Source organism: Scomber scombrus, chromosome 17 (assembly GCF_963691925.1).
Source record: "Scomber scombrus chromosome 17, fScoSco1.1, whole genome shotgun sequence".
NCBI classification, from domain to species: Eukaryota; Metazoa; Chordata; class Actinopteri; order Scombriformes; family Scombridae; genus Scomber; species Scomber scombrus.
Window position 1 is genome coordinate 11,028,223 of NC_084986.1, and position 23,380 is coordinate 11,051,602.

The following is a 23,380-nucleotide window of genomic DNA, read 5'->3' on the forward strand; positions in this document are numbered from 1 at the left end:
AATAAAGCAATTCCCCATGGACTGTTTGCTCTGCCTCTGCTCATACTACTGACTTGATTTATTGTTTTTAGATTTTTTTGGTTTTATGTGCAAACTTTTGAATCTTATTTAAAAACAATAACTCGGTCTTAATAAGTTGGAAAAAAGATGCACTGAGGCAAAAAAACGAGTATACCGGCTAATAAATTAAATTAAATCCCAGTGGTGTGGCTGTTTTAGTTTTGTTACTGCAATCCAGTTTCATAATTTGTGCTGAACACAAATTAGTTTATGTGTATCATGTGTTAATGGTGAATAAATGAGGAGGGCTTTTATTTTTGATACTACAATTATTGATAATGTGTCAACGCTGCACCGGGCACAGACGTGGTCATTTCATGTTTGCCTTGCGTGACTTTGACAAAGCCGGCATAACTGAATAGATATCGTTTGAGTGACGTGGGGAGCCCTGTCAGAGGAGCATTAGCAGACCATTAGCATTCCATGACATTTTCCTCTCCGTCCAGAAAGCAGTGGTGGCCCTGTAAACAAACCGCTGCTGCGATGCATGGCAAGGAGAAAAGGGAATAGAATGTAATGTAAAATGGCATTGTTCAGTGGGTGAAATACCAGGTGCGCATTCTAATGCGGCTCTACAGGGTAACCTCTGGCTGGCTGAAACAGAGGCAAGAGACGATAAGGGAGTGGACGAATGGGACATGCAGCAGGGTAATTGAAAGTTCTTGGGATTTTAAAGGCCAAATGCTACCAGGGGTTATCAGCCGCAGAAACAATCTGAATTTTTTATGGGGGTAACTTATTATCTGGACAAAAAGGAGGTTTGTCACGCTTCACAGAGGGCACGCCGGATAAAACAAGATCATAAAGGCCACAACCAAACTTTAGAGTGCCTTTAAAGCACTGTAAAATTACTTTTAGCACCTTGTTTGCAGGAGCAATGTTTGGATTGTGCACTCAACGACCCTTTTGAATAAATGTGCTCCAGTTACTACTGGCTGCTCCCTTCACAGTAATTGTCTGTGTAATGGAACAAACTCCAGATAACAACATGGATAACAGTGAAGAGGCTTACATCACCATTTATGTTAACATGCAGGGCAAATAACCGAGAAATAAAGGTGAAAGCTGCAGAGTACGACATCATATGTTTCTGATTGCCCATCATAGAGCTACAAATTCCCACAATTGCACCGCAGGGGAAAAACACGTTGTCACTGCAAAATATTGTTGAGACAACTCAATGTTTTGTCTTGTGCTGTTGCTGTTCACGCAAACGTTCACACATGGGCGATCACACGTCCAACACAAACACACACAGTCATAGCTTTCTCTAAATCAGTGGGCAGCCTGAGGAAAGCCCTGAGGCTAAAGGGAGATTGATGACAAAATCTGCATCTCATAAAACAATAACACTCTCTCGCTTTTCCATCAGGGTACGAAGCTAAAAAAAACAACACAACTGGTAGGTTCTACTTCTGGAAAAATTCAGTGTATAGAGGAGGGTAGCTATTAGCCCCAACACCATGGCCCCGTGGTGGAACAAGTCAAAACAGAATAAACAGATCAATCTGCAATCAAGTATTCTGTATTTGTGAGGTATTTTATAAACAACAAAGTACAGCCTGGCATTTCAAATACCTTTTGAAAATGATCACAACGGGTCTCATTCACAAACAGCGCATACACACATATCTGTGCATACGAACGTTTTAAGCACAAATATGGGATCTATCGGTATTACATTAATTTCTTCCTATTTAGAACTGCCTCAGACATGCATATGCACAAATCATAAACTTCCCACAGTCTTGTTATAAAATAATGATATAGTCAATATTTATTCAAAGTTAACAGTATATTAAAACCACAATCATCTTGAAAACATGATTGGGCCTAAATATACCTGTGTGAAATTGCTAATAATACACAGTTTGTTTACCAATTATAAAATGAATAGCTTAGACATTGTAATCCATGAATCATCATCATAAATGTAATGAAATTATTAATATATTAAAACTGCCCTGTTCCCACTTTTAGATGACAATAGCTTGTAGGTTATATCAGAATTTCCAAATTGTAATGTAACAGATTCATTTCCCTCATCAGATTTGACCGTGATACATACAGCTGGTTAACCAGCAGTCCGTTCAGTGTCCTCACAGCCTGACAGCTCAGTAGCAACACAGGGAGCGACGCTCTGCTTTCACTAAATCACAGCCTGTTGTTGACAGAGACGAAACAGGGTGTAAACCTGGCGCATCAGAAGAGATCTACCATCTTTTTTATTTTTTTAGGGACAGACTGTGTGGTAGTGGTGTAACAGGTCTGCAGACTTACATAATTCTCAATCTTGCACAATCATTTAAAGAATAGTTTGACATTTTGGGGAATTTCGAGAAGACTAATACCATTCTCGTGCTCTAAGTATGGAGCTAGAGCACTGAAGCTGCTAGCAAGCCATAGCGGAAAGCTTGTTGTTGTCTGTTTAATTGGTACACAAACAGAAATGGAAAATATGATAATTTGTGTTTTTTATGTTGTATTTCTTGGTGGACACATCACTTGCTGGAGTCTTTAAATCACTGTGAGGGTAGGTGAATAAACCTGTACCTCACTCAACTCCACCTTAAACAGCAAACTGTTGCTTTTACATTTCTATCTGTGCATGGACTACAAATATAACTTAAGTATGTATGTAAATAGTGAGCTTTAAAGGTGATTGTAGGCATATTTGCAGACAGTCACAGCTCCTGGTTTTAGATAAAAAGGAATAATTCAACAATTTGAGAAAAACATGTGTTGTCTTTCTTTTTCTGGTATGTTTAGCATTTTATAGAGGTGGACGGCCCTGGAAGAGTCATTTCAGGCTGTGTACAGTAACTGCTGCCCAGGCTGCCACTTTATAAGCTTTTCTTACTCGGCGGGCCCCTGCTGGCTAACCTTTGGATGACTTTCAAGTCCCTCTGCCACCATTGTTATTCTTCCGTCTTTGCCTCAGATGTCTTTTGTCGCCACAATCACTCACATGCTCTCAACTCTTGAGTAGAAGAGGGGAGAGCAAGCATGCTAGCTCCTCAGAAGAACCACAAACTGGGGAGTGCTGTCAAAAGAACAATTTGCACAACACAAAAGCTTTTGTTTCCAGCCCTTTGAGTGGGAGACAGGTGGTCGCTGCGGGAATAACCTGGCGTTCCCTTTGACAAACTGTGGGGACAGAGGTGTCAAGTACAGGTAAGCCACAGAAACAAAAAGATTTGTGATAAAGCAATAATCACATAATATAGGACAGTTTGTTCTATCCTATTATACTCTACTCTGCGTACAATAGCAAAATCTAAAACACCATGTTTTTGACACAGCACATAAAATATTCCTTTTCTTTATTTTTTCATTAGTTGCAGGTATGGCACAAAAAATGGGTGATAAATCCAAAGAAATACAGTGAAAAAGAAGCCTGATCATATATAAATATAGAGCACAAAACAGAGAAGAGTGACAGGTCATCATTACAGGGTGTTGGCACAGAACAAGATAAATAACATCACTGAAACACAGCTTTCTCAACAACTTGGATATTACAGCATCAATTGCCACTGTTTCCGGGGGTCTCTGTATGACCGGGAGGGGGTGAATGGGTGGGTAAAGATGTCACACTGAGCAGCCCTGCAGCAAATAGCAACATGCTGCCTCTTTTGTGACAAAATAAAATCAGATAACTGAAATGTGTCTATCTTTTCCAGTTAATTAGTGAGTCACTACTGCCTGGCCACTGTGTGGAAATGAAAGAAGCTCACCGCATTAAAAATGGTAATTTGACTCCTAAAAATAGTCAACACAGTGATAATGTTTCAGGTTTAACATGGCAGACATTTGGTTCCTGTCAAAATCCGTCATATAAACACGTTTCTGACTGCCAAAGATCCCGGGGACTGCCAATTAGTTAGTGCTGTTGTGCCTAACCACAATGATCTCCCCCCGTCTTGGCATCAATTGTCTTTGCTGAATCAATACCAAGAAAGCTGGGTGTGTATAGTGATAATTGGGGCTACCAGCTGCAATTATATTGCACTAGTGGAACTGAATTGCTATTAGTGGAGCTAAAATAGCGCAATGAATGGCACAATGTGACAGAGCCCTTCTTAGGTTAAACAGAAAATGGGAACATTTCCTGTCAGAAAGAGATGTTGGCACTGTTTCTTTTAGAGACCCTCAAAGCACTGGGGATTAACCAGTCAAATACATTTTAAGAATAATAAATTACCAGGTAATTATAGCTGAAACCGAATAGATAAAATGAAAAAATGACTGAAAATAACCACACTGTAGTTGGAAACTGCCTGAGTTTACAGGACTTCACTTTCTTTGCAAGGTCTTTTCCACTTGTAGTTTATAATATTAAAAGTATGCACTTCCTGGGTATTAAGGCAATACTTTGTTTTAAATTACATTTTGTTACACAGCAACTGGTCATGGTTCTACTCACATGGATAGTTTTAATCAAATTTACCAAAGAACCTGGGAAATTGTTTCGACATACTGCAACTTGCTGCAATTATCTTCAATCTGCAGCAAGAGCCCACACAAACTCTGAAAGACCACATCCCTAAATGGTACAGTACCTCCACTTTAATGGTATTAATCACTGGGTACATTCGTGCACAACTGCATAATTCATTCATATATTTGTCAGAACAGATTTATAGAGAATCTTAGTTGAATTCACACTGTAAAATCAGCCATTGTTTGTTTCCTTGGAACAGCGGGACATTACCATACCTAATTTTTGCTTTTGAATTCAATTAAAACCCAATATATACAATTAATGTTTTGCAAAAGTATTAAAAGGCGTTCTAAAATTAAAATACTATTTTTGTCTGTTTACTGCTGTACTGCTGACTGCACCCCTCCACCACCTACCTGAAAAGTCTCCATACAAAACACGTATTTATTCTCAGTGAAATGTAATGCAATACATCTGACCCAAACACCTCATTTATAATGTTCAGTATTAATCAAGCCTGTAAGCTTCAGGTAATCTAAAACAAAAAAAGAGTTTGATAATGATCTGAGAGTGTTTATAAGAATTTAATGGATTGCCATGTACCACAAATAGAAAAGTAGCACTGTTATTTTATTTTATTTTTTTAACACTCTCATTAAAATTTATGGCAAACAACTGGAAATCCCGCATGAGCATCAAACTGCTGTGAGAAACATCTGACGGGTGCTGGTGGGAATAACACCACACACAAAATGCCTCAGGCTCAGCACAGTACTGTGCCTGGCGATGTTTGGACAATGCGGACACACTCAGCTCAAAACTAAACCAACGTCAGAAGCTTGAAGCATCTCAAATTCATTTTTCCTTGTTAGTTTATGAGCACTTCACAGCCTTCCACAGCCAGAGACGCCTCTCATCGTCAAAATGAAGTGAGTAACAAAAACCCCCCCAAAAGTGTCACATAAGACTGTTTACATATTCAAAAACTGTTAATCCCCTACAACTGTACTCTGAAGTAGCTTAGAGGGCTTTTATCAATAAATAGAGGAGAGCTGAGTGTGTAAGCTACTCACCAGGCTCCCATCCCTCACGCACACAAAGGGCAGAGGCTGACGCTGGGTGTGAGGACTGCACAGAAATGGAAATCAAGGACGTGGTGAGAGCTGTAATACCACTGAAACAAACAATGAGTCCTTTTGGTGTCCAATTGCAGCCACGGCTCCAGGAAAATTTGACATTTTCTTCACATAGATGAACATTTTGAAGATATGTATGAATGTATCCAGAATTTTATAATACACACCAGAAAAATGAGGTCTGCCATCGTTCTTTGCATGGATAAAGTTATTGTAATTCCAACATACTCATAAAAAAAATTAACAGTGTGTCGTGACGTGTACTTTTAAACTTAATCTTATATTTCTAAGCAATAGGTTGGTTAAGATTCTGAGAAATATTTGCTTTCTTGCTGAGATAAGAAGATCACTCTCATATATCCTGTAAATGTAAGGCTACAGCCAGCAGCGGGATATCTTAGCTTAGCATAAAGACTCTAATGTGGCTCTTTCTAAACCTTACAAATTTGTATACTGTCGTATATTTATTATAGTTGCGATTTTATTTGTGTTTTTGGCCAGGTGTGGTCTCCACTGTTTTCCTAGCAGCCTCATGGTGAAATCCCTCCTGTAGAAACACAACTTGACTTGGTTTTTGGATTAAACAAAAGAGAGTTAACGTGCTAATATTTGAGCTTTAAAGGTGTTGGTGAACAGATTTTGCTCCTTATGGACAAGCCAGACTACCTGTTTCCCCCTGTTTCTAGTCTTTATGCTAAGCTAAGCTAGCTCCTGGCTATAGCTTCATATTTGCTGTAGCCTACAGATATGAGAGTGGTATCGATCTTCTTCTCTGCTAGAAAGCAAATTAGAGTATTTTCTAAAATGTCAAACTATTTCAACCTTTGACAGAAATACCAATGTGATACCAAAGGTACCAAAGGCTATTATAAGCTGATTTCCTTTCTTGTCATTAATTGACCAGACGCTCAGGTTGACTGTAAAAGGAACAGTTACCAAAATATTTTAAGAAACTCATATCCATACTTAGTAACAATGACAGCTACATGGGGCACTTTGGCACTTTTCATTACCTACTATACCTCAGGAGGATAGCGACTGGCTAATGGATACTTTATCTGCACTTGTATTTTTGGAAACCATGTCAAAGTCTGTGTCAATGTCAGACAAATTTCATGTTCTTTATGTGTCCAAAACAACCTATGAAAGTCTGAAAGTTGTCATCATCAAAAGCACACAAAAAACATTATGTTTTAGTAAAACGTTACATCTAGTAAGACTGTAAGAAAACAACTCCCCCCAGAACTGCATACATTCATTGTGATCTGGGCCTTAAGGAAATAAAAACACAGAAATGAATCTTCAAACTGAAATGGATAGCAGATAATACCTGTGATTATTTCACAGACCATAATGATATTGTAAAGATGCCCTGAAATGCTCATCATTCTGCTCTGCTTTGCTTTAGCATATTTATCGTCTTTACATGTATCAGTTTCTTATCACACCTATTGTACACAGCTTTATGCTCACACATGTACACGACCCACTCTGACCAACCCAGGCTTCTACAGAAGAGGCTACATGCTGAACAACCACAACACCAAATTCAACTCTTCACCCAGTCTGCATTCATTCATTTATACTCTCGACTGAGCTCCCTTTATGTTCTTCAGTGTTCTGGTCGCACTATAAATATGAACGTAAAAAGAAGAAAATGGTCAACTTGCTGTTAAACGTGGACTTAATTCAGAGAAGTGAACAAGCCTGAATTGGCGGGAATAGGTCACGTATGTGCAGAGAAATATAAAATGGACTTTACTGTATATGTTGAGACCTTAAACTGTATGTTGTGCTTCCTGTACTCCAACATAAAACATTTATCATAAACCTTTGAATAGAGCTTCTTTAACATTTACAAGTTATACAGTTACCAAATTGGTTTACTTCTTAATGCTTCCATCAGCTTGAATACTTCAGCAATGCAAGGGAGACAACAAGAAGAGAAAGGAAGTTAAGTCATCTTCAACAGAAAATATAAGAAACAAGACACAAGTCCTTAAAACATTTGTCATAACCAACAATGAACGGAATTTTTCATTTTCTTGTTTTCTCTTTTTTACAATACATTTTTTAAAAACCCCGCTGGTTAAGGTTATGGTCTCAGGTAGATCTTCCACAGTCAATCTTCACAGTTTGTGTAAAAGCAGAGAAACATTCTCGCTAGAGTAATAAAATATCATGACTATTATTGTGGTCATTATTATCTTTTATTCTCATATTGTTCCATATAAATGGTGGAGGATAGGGACGAGGTGCATCACCCTATTGAAGAGCCTGCAGTCCCAAAGAAAGTTCCTACTCTCCTCCTCCCTGTACAACGCAGTGTTTTATTCAGCAGTTGTTCTTTTCTTTTTGTTAAAAAATGCTCGCCCGCAGGGAGGGAGAATTATGGGAGGAGAGTGGGGCATTCATTCAACAAAGTGTCTTTATCCTTCTGTATGATGTTACTATCTTTTTGAAAAAAAAAGAAAAAAAAAGATCCAGAGCCTCACTTTCACTGTTGCTGCTGTTTTTTTTGTTTTAATCCCATTCGTTTCCAAACCTGTGCTCAGGTTCAACCAGCTCTGCCTGGTCGGCTGCCCTCACATTGAACTACGCATAGGCATAGGCATAGGCTTAGGCGCATGCACACACACACACACACACACAGACACACACACATACGCGCACACACACACACACACACACACACACACACACACACACACACACACACACACACACACACACACACACACACAAACACACACACACACACACACACACACACACACAGGCAACTGTCCCATCAGGAGTTAAATCCGGGTGTAGCACAACCCCATACTCCCTCTGAACAAGCATGCCCTCCCGTCAGCACTTGTGGGGCAAAAGAAACATGTAGAAAATAGCCCATCAGAGGAAACATGAACAGAGATGTGTTCGATGTTGATTAACACCCAGACTCACGATTCGGTTTGTAATCTGAAGGCACTTTGTTTCATGGCAGAAAGTAAAGTGGCTTCTGTTCCACAGGCGGACCGCTGACTGAATATTAGAGTCAGGCCTCACTTATTGGACCTGCTCTCTACTCTCTGCCTGTTCCTCACATCCCTTCTCCTCTCTGCTCTCTTTCCACCTCTCCCTCTCATTTCAGCTCCTCATCCCACTGCGCGAGCTTCTCTCCAACCTCAAGTCCGGCTGTCTACACCTTTGCTGATTCTTCTGCGTTTATTGTTCTGCCGCCATACCATCGGTTGGCCACTTGGACTTGTGAGCACAGTGTTAAAAGATACATAGGCAGCTACAGGGGAGTTAGCAGACAGAACTAAATGTTGCCAGAGTCCTTGTTTTTCTACAGTACAGCACCAAGCAGATAAAGAAATGCCAAGGTGTGACGTGAGGCTGGGCTAGAGTGAAAAACAAGTGTTGGTGATTGGCATCTGGTGCAAGAAAATAAAGATAAAGATACACAGAGAAAGGTCTGATTCCATGTAAGCAGGGAAATGTTATTTCCTTTCCTGTTCCTCTTCAAAGAGTCAGCAGTGTCTATATTCCGCCACCTTCCAAAGATATTTTCGTAACTTCATAAAATTGTTCTTGTGCTTTACAAACTGTCCTGCCTCGACGCTTGTGAACTCTATCGCCAAAGTCCAGGCTGATTCATCGCCCACCTGTCTTTGTGCTCGTAAAGACGTATCAAGTCCTGCACCGAGGAGTGTTGTTCTGTAAAAGAGGTCTCTTTAAAAAATTAGCGCATCTTCTTTATTACTTTTTGTGTAACTTTTTTATCACAATATTTTTTCTCTCATTCGTTAATTTCGGTCCCTCTGCTGTCCATCAGGGGACCCCTGCTGCTTTCAGGATGCATGAATCTTTGGTGATTGGATGCCGAGGGTATAGCTCACAGACGGTGGGTCTGAATTTGCGCCTCTGAGATGACGAAGAGATGGGTCACCTCTGACCTTCCAGGAGGGTCATCACCAAGGTGACGCATAGCAACCATATATGGGAGGATGTGGAAGGAACCTTGGAGCTGAGATCTAAATAGGAAAACAAACAGATACAATGTGAACTAGTGACATTACATACAGTACTGAACTATCAGTACATAGTGACACAACAACATGGACATTTAAGGAGCCAAGTGTTTAAAGGAACAGTTTGACATTTTGGGAATATTTTGCTTTCTTGCTGGGAGTCCGAGATGAATCACAGCACCACTTTCATATCTGCTTGTTAAATATGAACCTACTGTCAGGAATAGGTTTGGCTAGTTTAGCTTGGAAACAGGGATAAACAGCTAGCTTGATTTCCTGTAAAGCTATACTTCAATTTTTGTATGGACAAAACAAACGACATAAAATGTTAAATCATGAGCTTCAGAGGAGCTGATTCCTCTTGTTTCCATTCTTCATGCTAAGCTACACTAACCATCTTCTGGCTCCAGTTTCATATTTTATGGACGTGGAATCAATCTTTTCATCCAACTCGTAGCAAGAAAGTGAACGAGCACATCTTCCAAAATGTCAAACTACCCCTTTAAGGCAGAACTAACCTGTGTGAGCGGATCCTGAAACGGCTACCCTGAACCATTCTTCTTGGGTAAAATCATCAGTCAGAAGTCACCTCCCATCAGCCCTCATGAGATATTTCTCAATTTTGCCCTCTTACATCACATAAAGTCATGTAAGATTCATCATGTGAGATTGAATTGCATAATTCATAGAATTGCTCTGTCCTCAGCCTAGGTGACCACTCCTATAACTCCAAATGAATTAATGTTGTGGCTTTGAATCATAATGGAGCCAAATGAAAAATAACTAAAATAATAATCTTGCAGTAATAAAAAGAATATATGTTGCAGACCAAGATCATAGACTCTGAGTCTCGTTCGGACACCTGGTTATTTTCCACCAATGCTATGAAAGATGAAAATAGACTGCTCTGATTTATCTATGGACTATTAAGAGGGATGTCTACCTTTGAGAAGCGTGTGGAAATTATGCCCCTTTGACCATAAATAACAGGAATTAAATCAAAGGAACAGTGTTTGTCTGCCGACCAATATCACCTTGTCAATTGCAGGCCATTTTCTGTCTTGTTTTCTGTTTTTACCTTCTGTTTGTTCCTAAGGCGCAATTACAGTGTTCCACTCAGCCAGCGTTCACCAGCGTAGCACTCAGCTATTGTCCGTGCGATTACAACACTGTTGCTATGGCAACCACAGAGTGAGACGGTAGTTCAATACTGGCAGCTGTCTAAGATTAGATCCCCCCTCGTAAATCTCGACTGTGCCCAGTGAGGTAGTACTAAACTGGAGTTCAGATAAAGGGGACAGAGGAAGGTGTAAATGTGGTGGTACTTACTGGGCGGTGGGTCTCGACACTCCCCTTCCTCCAACGTGACGTCATCAATGGCGATGTCTCCCTCGATGCCTGGTCCCCGGATACCTTCGAGTACCACCTAGAGAGTGAAAAACAAAAAACAAGTTTATCTTATTATATATTCAGGCTCGAAGGGAGCACAAAAACAAGAAAATTAGCACGACTGAAAAACAAAATAGAAAAGTACACAATGTAAATTAAGTTAAATTGCCCCTTATGAGAAGCACCAGCAGGTGGCAAGTGAGTGTTTATTTCTGTTTTTAATTTCACAAAATTTTAAAGATAAGAATGCTTGTAGTGGTGGAACAGCTAGAAGTGAGAGTGGGAACAAACAAAAAAAAGACAGAGACAGTCGAAACTATAATTACTTTCCACAAACTGCAGCCGTAAAAATGATAGAGAATATTGCAGTTCTATATTCGCTACTCACAAAGACTAGGCTTCTTGATGGCAAAGCGTGAGCGATATTGCTTTCTCAATTGCAAAAAATGACTATGGATCCCATCCGTTTCTCCGCTTAATATCAAGGCTTGTGAAGTGCTACATCAATATGCCGCCCCCAAGGAAACTAATACTTCACCATACAAACACAGAGAGGAAAATAGAGGGCAACACGGGGAATGCTGCTGCGTATTGAATTGATTAAGTTTTGTTTTTTTTGGTCTTACCTGGAAGGATGCTGTTGGGTGGATGCATACTTTGGCCTGCTTCCAGCGGTCACCTTGGTTACCACTTAGCGACCATACAAGACCCTCGGAGGTCGTCTGGCCCTTCTGCTTTAGGAAGGCATTTAGAGTCCCTGCATGAAGGAGAGAGAGGTTAGTGGTTCCCAATTTCAGGGCTGTGGACCAGTACCGAGGCATGATTACTTCTGGGTGGCAAGGCAAATAAACATGACTGATTTTATATAATGTCAAAGGCTGTTTTCGTGGGAATTACCTTGAACTTGGTGCATTTTTATTATTCCTCCCAGTCGCCAACAACAGTATAGTAACATTTTACAGAAGTAGGTTGTCGGCACACAAGAACACTTAGTCATCACCATCTTTTAGTCATCAGCAATGCACACAATCTGTGTGAGCATACCATCCACTGCTGAGAGGTACATCTGTATTTCTTTAGGTTTTAATGAGCACCCACAATGAAATACAAACCAAATAAAGTTAAGTTTTGTTTTGTTTTTATACTCGCCCACTCCCTCTCTTGTGGACATTTTTATTCTCTATCTCTCCTTCTGTCATTTTCAAACTTGCATCCATCTTTCTTGTACTTACAGAATGTTTTAGCAATCAATGCAAGATACCACCCGCCCTTAAACAGTACTTAGGCTTCATAGTGAATTCCAGTTTAAAATCGCAGATGAATTTGGGTCTAGACTTTTAAACATTTTAAGCTTAATAGTCATCTCTGTCTCCTGCATTTCAAATTCATGTATTCTTCTGCATTCGAGGCAGAGCCGAGACGTGGCAAAGGTTAAACTCAGGTCATTTGAATTGATACATTTATTAAGTTGAGGTTCTGCAAGCCAAGATAAATTATTCTCTAGCTCATAATAATCCAAATTAATTAGCACTAATGGGCAAAGTGTGATGAGAATTTTTGGTGAGTGTAAATAATTCCCCTGTGGAGGACAGTTCTCCCTCATTTAGCATTACTTTCAAACTATTTATGCCCACTCCAGCTTCCTTTCATCTCACCTGGATTTCCTGTGAAGAAACTACTAGGAATTCACAGCTTAAGCCAACTCTACATTTGAAAATGTAATATGACAGATCCATTTCAACTGAATTCGTATAACCCGTACAATAACACAGAAATACTGGCTCTTATTGAGACAGAATAGACTATATACCAGGTCTGAATTGAAGACTCCCCAGACCTCTTGCCTGGCCCTGGGCTTTGATATAAAACTGTCAGATGATGACACAGAGTGCAACTACTTTACCCTCTTCTCAAAACATACCGATTGTGTTTGGGCTTTTTTATTTATTCGTCATGCAGGAAGAGAGAGAGAGAAAGCAGCATCTGAAGACCCAAACCGGGTTAACATCAACACCATAGAGAAGCATTCTGCCGCTCAGTAGGACCACTGCTCTAAAGTCAAATGAATTTCCGTAGTATGGAAAGCAGCACCTTAGTGGTGATACGACTGCACCCTCAGCTGTGATGCATCTTTGCCTCAGCAAGGTGCCTCATTACTGTACAGCCCCCTTAGAAAAACCATCTCTGTGAGAAAGCTATACTGTATGTCCACGTTCATATTCTCTCATCAGCATGGTATACATTTTCCCTCACGACAGCACAATCTTCCTGGTGAGAGATGAGCTCTTATACAGAACGTGACCCGCGGCTTCATCTTCCGTTGAAGTGTTTTGGATATAGGAGGATTCTTGCTGAGCTGGCTGGCTTGCATTTCCTTTGCTCATCGTGATACAGGTGGTTATGTCAGTGTCATCACATCCTGAGCTATGGCATATGCTGTATGTTCTTTGGTATCGTTTTTTAAAAATGTATTTATTTTTATTTTTGAGGAATACCTGTGGAAGACACCTGTGGAATTTAAAAAGATCTGAGAAGATGAAGATGTCAGTGTGGTGAAAAGTGAGAAATAGCTCCTAGAAATGGGAGAGAAAGAGAGAGAGAGAGAGAGAGAGAGAGAGAGAGAGAGAGAGAGAGAGAGAGAGAGAGAGAGAGAGAGAGAGAGAGAGAGAGAGAGAGAGAGAGAGAGAGAGGAGGGAGAGAGAGAGAGGGGTGGATTGAGGTGAAGTACCACCCTCCTTGCTAATGAAAGGATGACTCCATTGCTTCTCAGAAGGTCAGGCTTTAAACAGACTTGCTTGGTGTGCTTTGCTAGAGACATAATCCCATAAACAAATGCGACACGGGCTGCAAAGGCAAACTTTGATGTGTGATTCAGTAATTAGGCATGACCTTGTCTCAGGTATCCCCCTGCTAGCTAACTACGGAGGAGTTTCTTTGAGCCTGTGCCACTGTTTTCATCAGTGCGTAGGCAATACTCCTTATTGACTGATTCTGGCCTTCAGTGCTGCCTTTCCATAAGTTGACTGTGACTCACCTAAAAAGCGCAGTCCCTGAGAGCATCAAACTCCTGGCATTGCACGGCGGAGATGGCTTTGTGACTCACAGCTCTAAATACGAAATGCTTTCAACTATTTAAAAAGTATACAGTGTATGTGAACGTACATTGTTTGGAACATTTGTTATAAGTTCACCTTAGTGGTTTCAGAATATCACAAACCAACATTCCTGAGCTAAGGGGCAAGTTTCTCTCATGGCCGTAGAGGCAGAATACTAAATGGAGCGTAGCTATGGAGGATCTGAGCCGGGTTTCAAGTCCTTGACATTTAGCCCATTCATCATAACACGCCACAGTCTGGGCATGGGCTTCACCACAGACGGGGAGGGCAGGGAAGAGAGGGTCTGGCTGGCGATCAATTTGAGCAAATTGGAAATGTCACGGCCTACTCAACCTCGGCAGGGAGCCGGAGGAGCTCTCATCTCCCCGCTGAGTCGCCCTCTATCCTTATATTCTCTCCACCTCCCTCTGCTCCACCTCTCCAGATGTTTGGTCCGGCCCCCCCACCTGGACACTTCCACTCAGCCTGTTTGTGGACAGCTGAACCGTAGCCTGGCTAAGTTTCAGCCCTTATGGAGTTTTGCTTGCCAACTTGGTGTTAAAGTGTCACTTCACCCAAATTATATAAAAAAAAATATTTTCCCACTTACCTCTAGCTGTCTATCTGTGCAGATAATTTAATATCTGGGACAGATCACAAAGCTTGAAAAAGAAATTAAATGTCATGATGCATACTGTAGCAATGCTTTCTAATAGAGTAACAAAAGTCTTTTTAGACTACAGTTGAACTGTACCTGAAAAAATACTCAACAAACTAATCTTTAGGTCTGTTTATATTAATAATGCAATAGTGCAATGGCCCATTAAATTAACTTCAAAGGGAATTTTAAAAAGGAAACAACATAAGATGCACAAACATTGTTGCTTATAGAGAATATATAAGGCGCCAAACTCAGAAATAGCAAAAAAGAAGAAAAATAAGAGAGCGCTCCAGTAAGTGGATTGGAGTTGGGAGCAGCAGGTCCAGCAGAAGATGGAAGCGGAGCAGGTGGAGGGCGGAGATGGCGTTGATACGACTAATGTCTCACTAGAATACTGAGGTAAATGGAGCCAAATACTCGCTGTAAATGTGTCATCAAAAAGAGAGAGAGGAGTGCAGTTGCCAGCCTGTAGTGATTTTACAGTTTATTGAATGTCAAGTTTAACAAGCACAAAAATGAACTCTTTGGTTTATTCACCATCAATGCGCTCTTTTTCTTTTATTGCTGTTTTTTGGGGTTTTTTTTTTATTCTTTTGCTCACTTTTTGTTGGCTAAAGCTGAATTTATTGAAGTAGTATTTTTAGTTAAGTGGATACTTCTATGGTGCACTCTCTTTGTCTGGTGTCATTTGTGATTTGTCTTTTTAAAACCCTTTAGTTTAGGATTTGAAAATTTCCAGCTTTGGCAACTCCTTATGGTAGTATCAAAAAGACAGACGCAGACAGCAACGTACGGCCGTCACTGCCCATGTCAGCCTAAAATGCCACACTTGCTTTGCAGGTGAAAGGATCACCAAGAATGGGCTTCAGGTGTGATCTAACAGACTTTGATCACTAATGCCAGACACTTTTAGGACTGCCAAGATCACAGAGTCACTTGGCTTTCTTAAGGCGCAAATGTCAAAGATGATGATCCCTACCACAAGACACGTATGTTTGCTATGCGAGGTGCCTTTGATTAATTAAAATGGGAGATATCTGGTGGCTTGGGCAATGATATAATATAACGGTGCAGTGATATGAGACACATTGGTGTTAGTGAGTTTGTCTTGTTGCTACTGTGTCATCATAGGACCCCTACTGCATGGTTACAACTGTAGAGGCCAATGTGAGAGCTGCAGTGGTAGAGAAGCACTTAAATGGCTTGAACTGGACCATTAATATGTGGTGATCGATGCACTGATGTCAGACCAGACTGGAGTTTCAATACCTTTGGCTTAGGGCCACATGTGGCGTCACCTGAAATGCTATCATGGTCTTGGAAGACTTGCCGACATATTTTATAACAGGAGACAAATTAAATAGGTTTTAATTATCTCATATTTCCTACATGATACATGAGCACCTCATTCTGTTAAAGCTCATACAAACTGTTATAGACATTTGAATTTAGATATTTTTTTTCTTTTTGAGGAAAATGCATTGATTTTAACATTAATGTTTTGTTTGTCTTGAGACACCAAAATGACCTTCTAACCCCAGCCAGGGGTGCCCTTCACTTGCCTCATGAACCTGTGCAGTAGCTAATGATACAAGGTGAAGCTTAGGCACAGAAATCCCCACTAGATTCCTTCAACACTGTTTTTTGTGCGGGATTTCCAATCTTGCCCACTACTCCCAAATGCCCACACAAACACACAGCACTCAGAGCAGGAGTGCTTGTGGTCTTCTGATTGGGTCCCTGGTGACGGAAGCCTAAGAGTCAGACACAGGCAACAGAGTGCTCCTTCAATGGCTCTGCTATCTTCAAATGGTCCACACAAGCCTGTTATCTACATTTAGAGAGGAATGTAAGAGCTAATGCCCACGATTTCTGTACACACCTCTAAAGACGTTTGTTGCAAAAACGAGATACCTTTTGCTAGAAACATCTAACGGCAGCACTCACAAAATTTCAGCAAGAAAGCACAAAACTCCCTTCTTCACTTGCCACAGGGACGAACTCTCTGGAAATGATTGAAATTTTATTGCTTACAGCAAAAAGTGCTGCCATTTTCCCTTTTTTTCCTTCCTCAAAGCAACTACATTGTTTCCTGTCTCACAAACAAATGCTCGTTCACAAGAGAGAACAGAAAACCCCACTGTGAAACACATAAGCGGGGGACAGCAATTTCAAGAATATCATCTCTCAATTTATGTCTCAAAGCCACTGTGATGTCCAACAGATGCTTGATTATGGGCTTTCTTTGGTAAATGAAATTTGTTGTGGTGTTTCCTTACTGACTGTGTTTTGTTACACACATAAGAATGGATCTCCTTCATTTAGCAGTGAATTGACTAAGCAATTTGACTTTCAGTTGCTTTTGCCTCTTAAAAAACCAAAAGCACAGAACAATGACAGATTCTTCCAAAAATTTGTGATAGTTGTATTCTTCATCCATCACCTATTAAACAATGAGTATAAATTAACACAATCTTTTCCACGATGGACATATGGTGGATGACTTCTAAAAGCAACATGGAGGATTGTTATTATAAACTAAAGACAATGAAGCGTATGAGTACTGTATCTTACCTATGTGTTTTCCATACATGTGGTAGAAGAAGCCAAAGCAGTAGGCGGGTGGGTTGGTGATACCGTACGGGTTTTTAGGCGCTACGTTGAAAAACGGACTTACGAGCCGTGCCTGGTCCCCTTCCTTCCGTGGTCTTGATGTCTCAATGTACATGTAAAAACCTTGAAGCATAGAGACACATAAAAACACACACATACATATATATATATATATATGCATATATAGACACACATATAAAGACATGAATACATACAGACATGTAGGCTGTTGCAGGTAAGATTTACTAGCAAGCAAAAGTAATAAACTATTCAGATTCTTCATAGTTGCAACTTTAAAATTTACCACAGACAGTTGCAATCTACATTTTTAAGGAAGAACAGCTTTAAAGGAAGAGTCTGGCTTATTACAACTTGGCTTGTTATGTACATTGGTTCTGCTAACATTGTACTCAACAAGTTGTTAGCTGGTATCTTGGAACCAGATCAATGGCGACATCAATACAACAAAGTCCAATGGGGCATGAAATTCGGGTGAAAAGCGGTCAGATTATCTGACATGTGATATAAAACTAGTATAACCAGATTATCTAAACCACTTTGGAGGCAAAACAGAGGGTAGTGTACCCTGAATTGGTAATAATCCCTGATTACAAATTGGCTGCACGTAGGTGTGGCACGTTAAAAGTAAGTTAAACTGACAGTTTGGAAGATACTTTTTCTCTTTGCCTTTGTTTTCTCTTCCAAAGAAGTTCAGCCCGCCTGGGGGTTTGTTTAAAACCTGTTTGATTGTCTGACTACTCTTGTTCTTCCGCTGTTGCCAGCTGTCAGCAGTAAACTGGTGAGTACAATGTTATTATGTTAGAAATGATCACCAAAACTACAAAAATGAGTTTTCCTTTAAAGTAATTACCCAACAAATCCGGTATTTACAGTGAACAGTGTATTAATCGAATATACATTGTGAATATCCTCAGGACACACGACAAAGTCATTGTGTCTCACTGGGAAACGGCACAAAGAGTGGGTGCACACTTTGAAAAGTAAAAAAGCTTTTGTCTGGCAGTGTTCAAAATCCCACAACAACTAATTTCTGACTGCCTGCTGATACACCAACAAATTATTTGTCACTGTAAACACTCGGAAAAAGCGAGACATCCTTGGTCAAGCTCAGCTGCCTTTTCCAGCCAGTCTGTGACAGCATGATGGGAATGAAACCTTCCATATCACAGATAAAGAGCAGAGCTTTCTACAAAGAACAGTTCTCCTTTTACTAATAGCAGTAACCTGGGGCAAATCGAGATGATAACAATGGGTTACATTTACGGTCCCTTGGTCTGACAGTCATGGACAGCAGCAGTGACGGCAGTGAGTCAAACAGCTAACCAATTGTGTCTGAGCCACATAATCTGAAGCCAATCTCTGTTTTGCTAAAGGCACAAGAAAGATAGCTGGTGAGCCGCTCCATGCCCCTCCAGCCAAAAATCAAATAGAATATCTCCCTTAGTTGAATCTCATATCAGATAATTATATGCAAAGAGGAATGGGGCTGGTAATGAAATGCCGGACATTTTGAAACCATTAGGTGATTAAAGCCAATGCATTATTTACTGCTTCAGCTGCTGCTGGTGCCACAGCACCTAAATGGGCACTTATATTCTATCACAGATAACTTCCATCACAGGATTCATATAAAATCCTTTGCTAGATTCCTACAAATCCAATTTTGTTAATTATTTATTCATCATACTCCTGAATATTGAATGCCTGCACATGTAACGAACATATTGAATACTAAATACTGTGCACATTTCTCTGGATTCAGGTACCCATGGAAACAGCAACAGAGACTCAGTTTTAAGATTATCTTAACAATAAATTATCAAGGCTGCTCATTGTTGGATTGTGCTACATCAAGAAATTGGTCACACAATGAGTACAGCTGAAAGCATCTATTATGCAGTGAGGAAGACTTGAATCTTCTCAACTTATTTCAATGATCCAAACTGAGTGGCACATTTAGTGTCACGTTTAGTATATAAAAGTAAAACATATTCAAATTGCTTATTCTATATCTTTCCATGTCATTTGGCAATAACAGTATAATTACACTGTTTTCCTGTGTACTGAGGGAGTTTATGTATTCATGCATGGTTACATGGGAAATAACAGAGTGGTGTCCATTTAAATGTGTGTATTCAACCAATGTATTTCCAATCCAATGAGCAGGTGCAATATTTTCAGAGCCATACTGACAGCTGGAAAAAATAATCCCTTACACTTTTTTTTTTTCTTATTGGCGCATAATTTTGCATTATGATTGTTCAGCAAATAGATAAATCCCCAGCTGAGAAACGTAATTTTATAATTTGCTCACTGGTTTGTAAATAATTTGATATCTCCACTATCTATTACATCAGTGCATTTTCTAAACCTATACTGTATGTTCTTATTCATTGTCTTGGGAGCTGAAGCCTATTGTATCTCAAACATGTGTTAACAAGACAGACAGAGACAGGTCTAACGCTTAGGTGAACACATACAAACTTGCACTATGGGTAATTTATAGTTTTAAATGTTATTACAGCTCTCATGACCTACACATGAATGCTCTACTGTAAACAAAAACTGTGACTGCTATAAATAGTATATTAAGGCATGATTTGGACATGCAGCTTCTGTATATCAAGATTCAAGATTCTGTATTTGCATACATGAAACTGAAATGTTGTTCCTCCCAGTTTAAACCAGTGCAAAAGAAAAATAGACAATATATCTCCAATAATATAGCTGCAAGTGGAAATTTGCTGGTTCAAGCCTTTTCATGCTCAGCGGAAAGAAGCAGCTCAATCAGCCAAAATTAAAGCCGTGAGCAGCAAAGTCACTTCAGCTCGTTTGATTCTGTTCAAAGAAGGAGCGAGACCAATCACACACTTGTTTCATCATTACAATGAATACAGGAAAAAGCATAAATTCAAGAAAGATTTCCATCCAGTAAATAACACCTCATCTTGGCTACCTTAAAGTAAATGCATTGGGGAGCTCATTGATGAAAACATTTTTCTTCAGTGATTCTTATTAATATGTTCCTCCAAAAATAATTTTGAATAATTTTCGACTTATGGTTGATGACCCTCAGACACTTTTAGTGGAGAAAAATAATCAAACACAAGAACAATAGTGTTTTACTCGTATGGGGTTTGAACCTTAAACACATAAATATGAAAAGATAAACTAGAAGACACACTCAGTGTTAAAACTGTCAGCAGCAACTGATTTACTATTAGAACAGGTACAAGGACCAGTAATTGTCCATCCTACTTGTCCAGTATAAGGGCATGTAAGTAGGGGGAGTGGGCGTGCTTGCGGGGGGCACAATATGTTCATGATTCTGACTGCCTGGGGGAAGAGGCTGTTTCTCATCCTACTCAGATTTTGATGCTCCTATATCTCCTCCCAGATGGCAGGAGTGAAAACAGGCTGTAGGACGAGTGATGGGGGTCTCTGGTGATGCTAGAAACTCTGCCAACACAGCGTTGGTAGTAAGACTCCAGCAGGGAGGAGAGAGTGGAGCCAGTGATCTTTCCCGCTGTCTTTACTAAGTACTGGGAGAGGCTGCCACAAACATTGGTTGTGCTGCCATGTTATGGCAAAGCAAATGTCATAATTAATAGATGAAACAATCACCGAACTGATCACCCATCTAAAGACTCAATCAACAGACCATTTGCTACCTGATTCCTGCTTTCTGTTCTAGCACAGTACATAATGCAGTCTACAATGTTAACAGAGGCAGATTTACTCTTCAAAATTCATGGTAATCTTTTAAAACAATAAGTTATATTCAAATATATTCATATTTCACTTTTACAAAAAGAAAAGGCACTTATGATGAGGACTAACTGACAATATTTTGGTAAGTTTGGCTGAATTTGCAGTGTAAACTTCCTGAACACTAACAAAGAGCGGCACCCATGAACATGACCCTGAAATCTGATTTATTAGCATCCAGGACCAGTTGGGAAATACTACACATTGTTTGTTCCAGTCCTGAACAATGTTTTTTCTAACATTAACAACTGAATAACCAAAACTATTTAATTAGCTAATGATAAACTACTTGACCTAGGTTGCTTCTGTGGGTACTCAAATAGTTAGCCGAAAATGCTAACATTTGCAGCAGACAAACACAGTGTTTAAACCAAAAGTCGTTCAAAGTTCAACAGGTCTGCCATTATGGTTTTTAGGCTACAGTATGATTGGAAAATTATTCTTTGGAGGAGGAATTTAACAAATGCACTACTTACCCTGCTTGGAACCACTGCGGTCACCACTGGGCCCGGTGTTGGGTGTATACTTGGTGTCACGGGTAGCAGCACTGTGCCGTGTCCAATCGAAATCATCGTTCTTGTCCTGGGTGAACATGCAGATGGGCTCCTCCTCAAAGCTGCAGTGGAACTCTCCTGGTGACAGTTCACATTGTTACAAAAGAGTGAGAAGTTGCACTGACTAGAAGTATGTACTACAGTATGTGTGAAGTGTGACACCAAATGTATATTTATGAGGTTTCCTGGAGCGCGTATGTGTGTGTGTCTCAGGGGAATATACAACAGGAATGTCTTAATTACACCATATGATCTGGTGAACATAATTTCTCAATTAAGATGTGACCTCTCTCCCTGACAGCGACATGCACTTTGGTTTTGTTCTGAAGGGAAGTCTCTGCAGAGAACGTGCAGCACCCTCAAAACCTCCAACAGCAGAGTGTGCAAGTGTATCAGAACTGGATATTAGAGGCTATACCATGACAGCCCCCTACTGAATCATGATGGATAGCATTCAATAAAAGCCAAAACACACACACATACTGCCTCAGTAAATAATATTAAACTGAATACAAAGCTTGTTTGAAATGGGTTGGAAAATCATATTTTTTAAAGGTATTCATAGTTTTTCTAGATGAAAAAAGGTCCTATTTGTTGAACTGCTAATGATTTTGAATACCTCATTTTTTTCAAGATTAAAAGGAAAAAAAAGAGGTGATTGTCCTTGGATATTTTGTAGAAGGACTCCATGTAATCAGTTTTTAAAATTGACACCGCCTCCCTCCTCCTCTATCACACTCCATCTTCTCTGTAGTGGGTATGCAGGTGGATATACTGGCTCTCCCTCTCTCCTTTCTCCCCCCCTCCCCCTCCTTTCTACTCTGTTGCTCCCCACGCCCCTTTGACTGCAATTTTTAAACTAGTGGAGTGTGCAAAGAGGGAATGAAACTGTGGGTTTTGCCAATGCTGCCTTGTGGTTGTATGCCTCTGCCAACCAGTCAAGTTTCAGTTTACATCCATGTCTGTCCATATTCATATAATATTTGTAATGAAGACTTTGAGGGAAATTAATATAAAGTATTAAGTGTATTTTTCTTGTATGTGTCCACATATTTGGCCAATAAAGGTGTTTCTTGTAGTGATGACCACAGACGATGCTTAAGATATGGATGTTGCTACAAAGTAGCTACAAAGTCTAAAACGTGGATGCTTCACACACATCTTCAACCGAGCAGCACAGCAGATCTACACAACCACCACAGTTTCAAGGTGGACACCAAAGATTAGTGTCACCAATTCAGTATTCCTCCACTTGTGAAATCTGGTCACAATCTCTCCTTCTGTTCCTGAGTTATGGTGTTGAATAATGGTCAGAAAAGTGTTTTTGCAGAACACCATTTTGGTCATAATTAACAATGATTTCTTGTGTTGTGGCCAAAAATGTGTTTTGTGAGGTCATAGTAACCTTGACCTTTGACCACCAAGTAGATGTTTGCGGTAGCTGTAATGAAGTTCCCTGCAGGTGTTTCTGAGATATCGCATTCATGAGAATGGGATGGACGTTCACAGTGATTTTGACCTTTGACCACCAAAATCTACTCAGTCCTGAATCAAAGTGGATGTTTGTGCCAAATTTGAAGAAATCCCTTCAAGGCATTCTTGAGATATTGCTTTCATGAG

General features: G+C 40.0%; 1 protein-coding gene across 1 annotated transcript in view; it reads right to left on the minus strand.

Annotated features, from left to right (window-relative positions):
- Positions 1–9,573: 9,573 nt before the first annotated feature.
- The window catches only part of LOC133997289 (MAM domain-containing glycosylphosphatidylinositol anchor protein 2-like), a 179,082-nt gene continuing 165,275 nt past the window's right edge, over positions 9,574–23,380 (minus strand). Inside the window, exons 14-18 of the mRNA XM_062436852.1 lie at positions 21,683–21,838; positions 17,379–17,540; positions 11,675–11,805; positions 10,985–11,085; positions 9,574–9,655 (exon numbers count right to left, since the gene is read on the minus strand). Coding sequence (XP_062292836.1) covers positions 9,574–9,655; positions 10,985–11,085; positions 11,675–11,805; positions 17,379–17,540; positions 21,683–21,838 — 632 coding nt within the window. The remainder of the gene's footprint in view (positions 9,656–10,984; positions 11,086–11,674; positions 11,806–17,378; positions 17,541–21,682; positions 21,839–23,380) is intronic.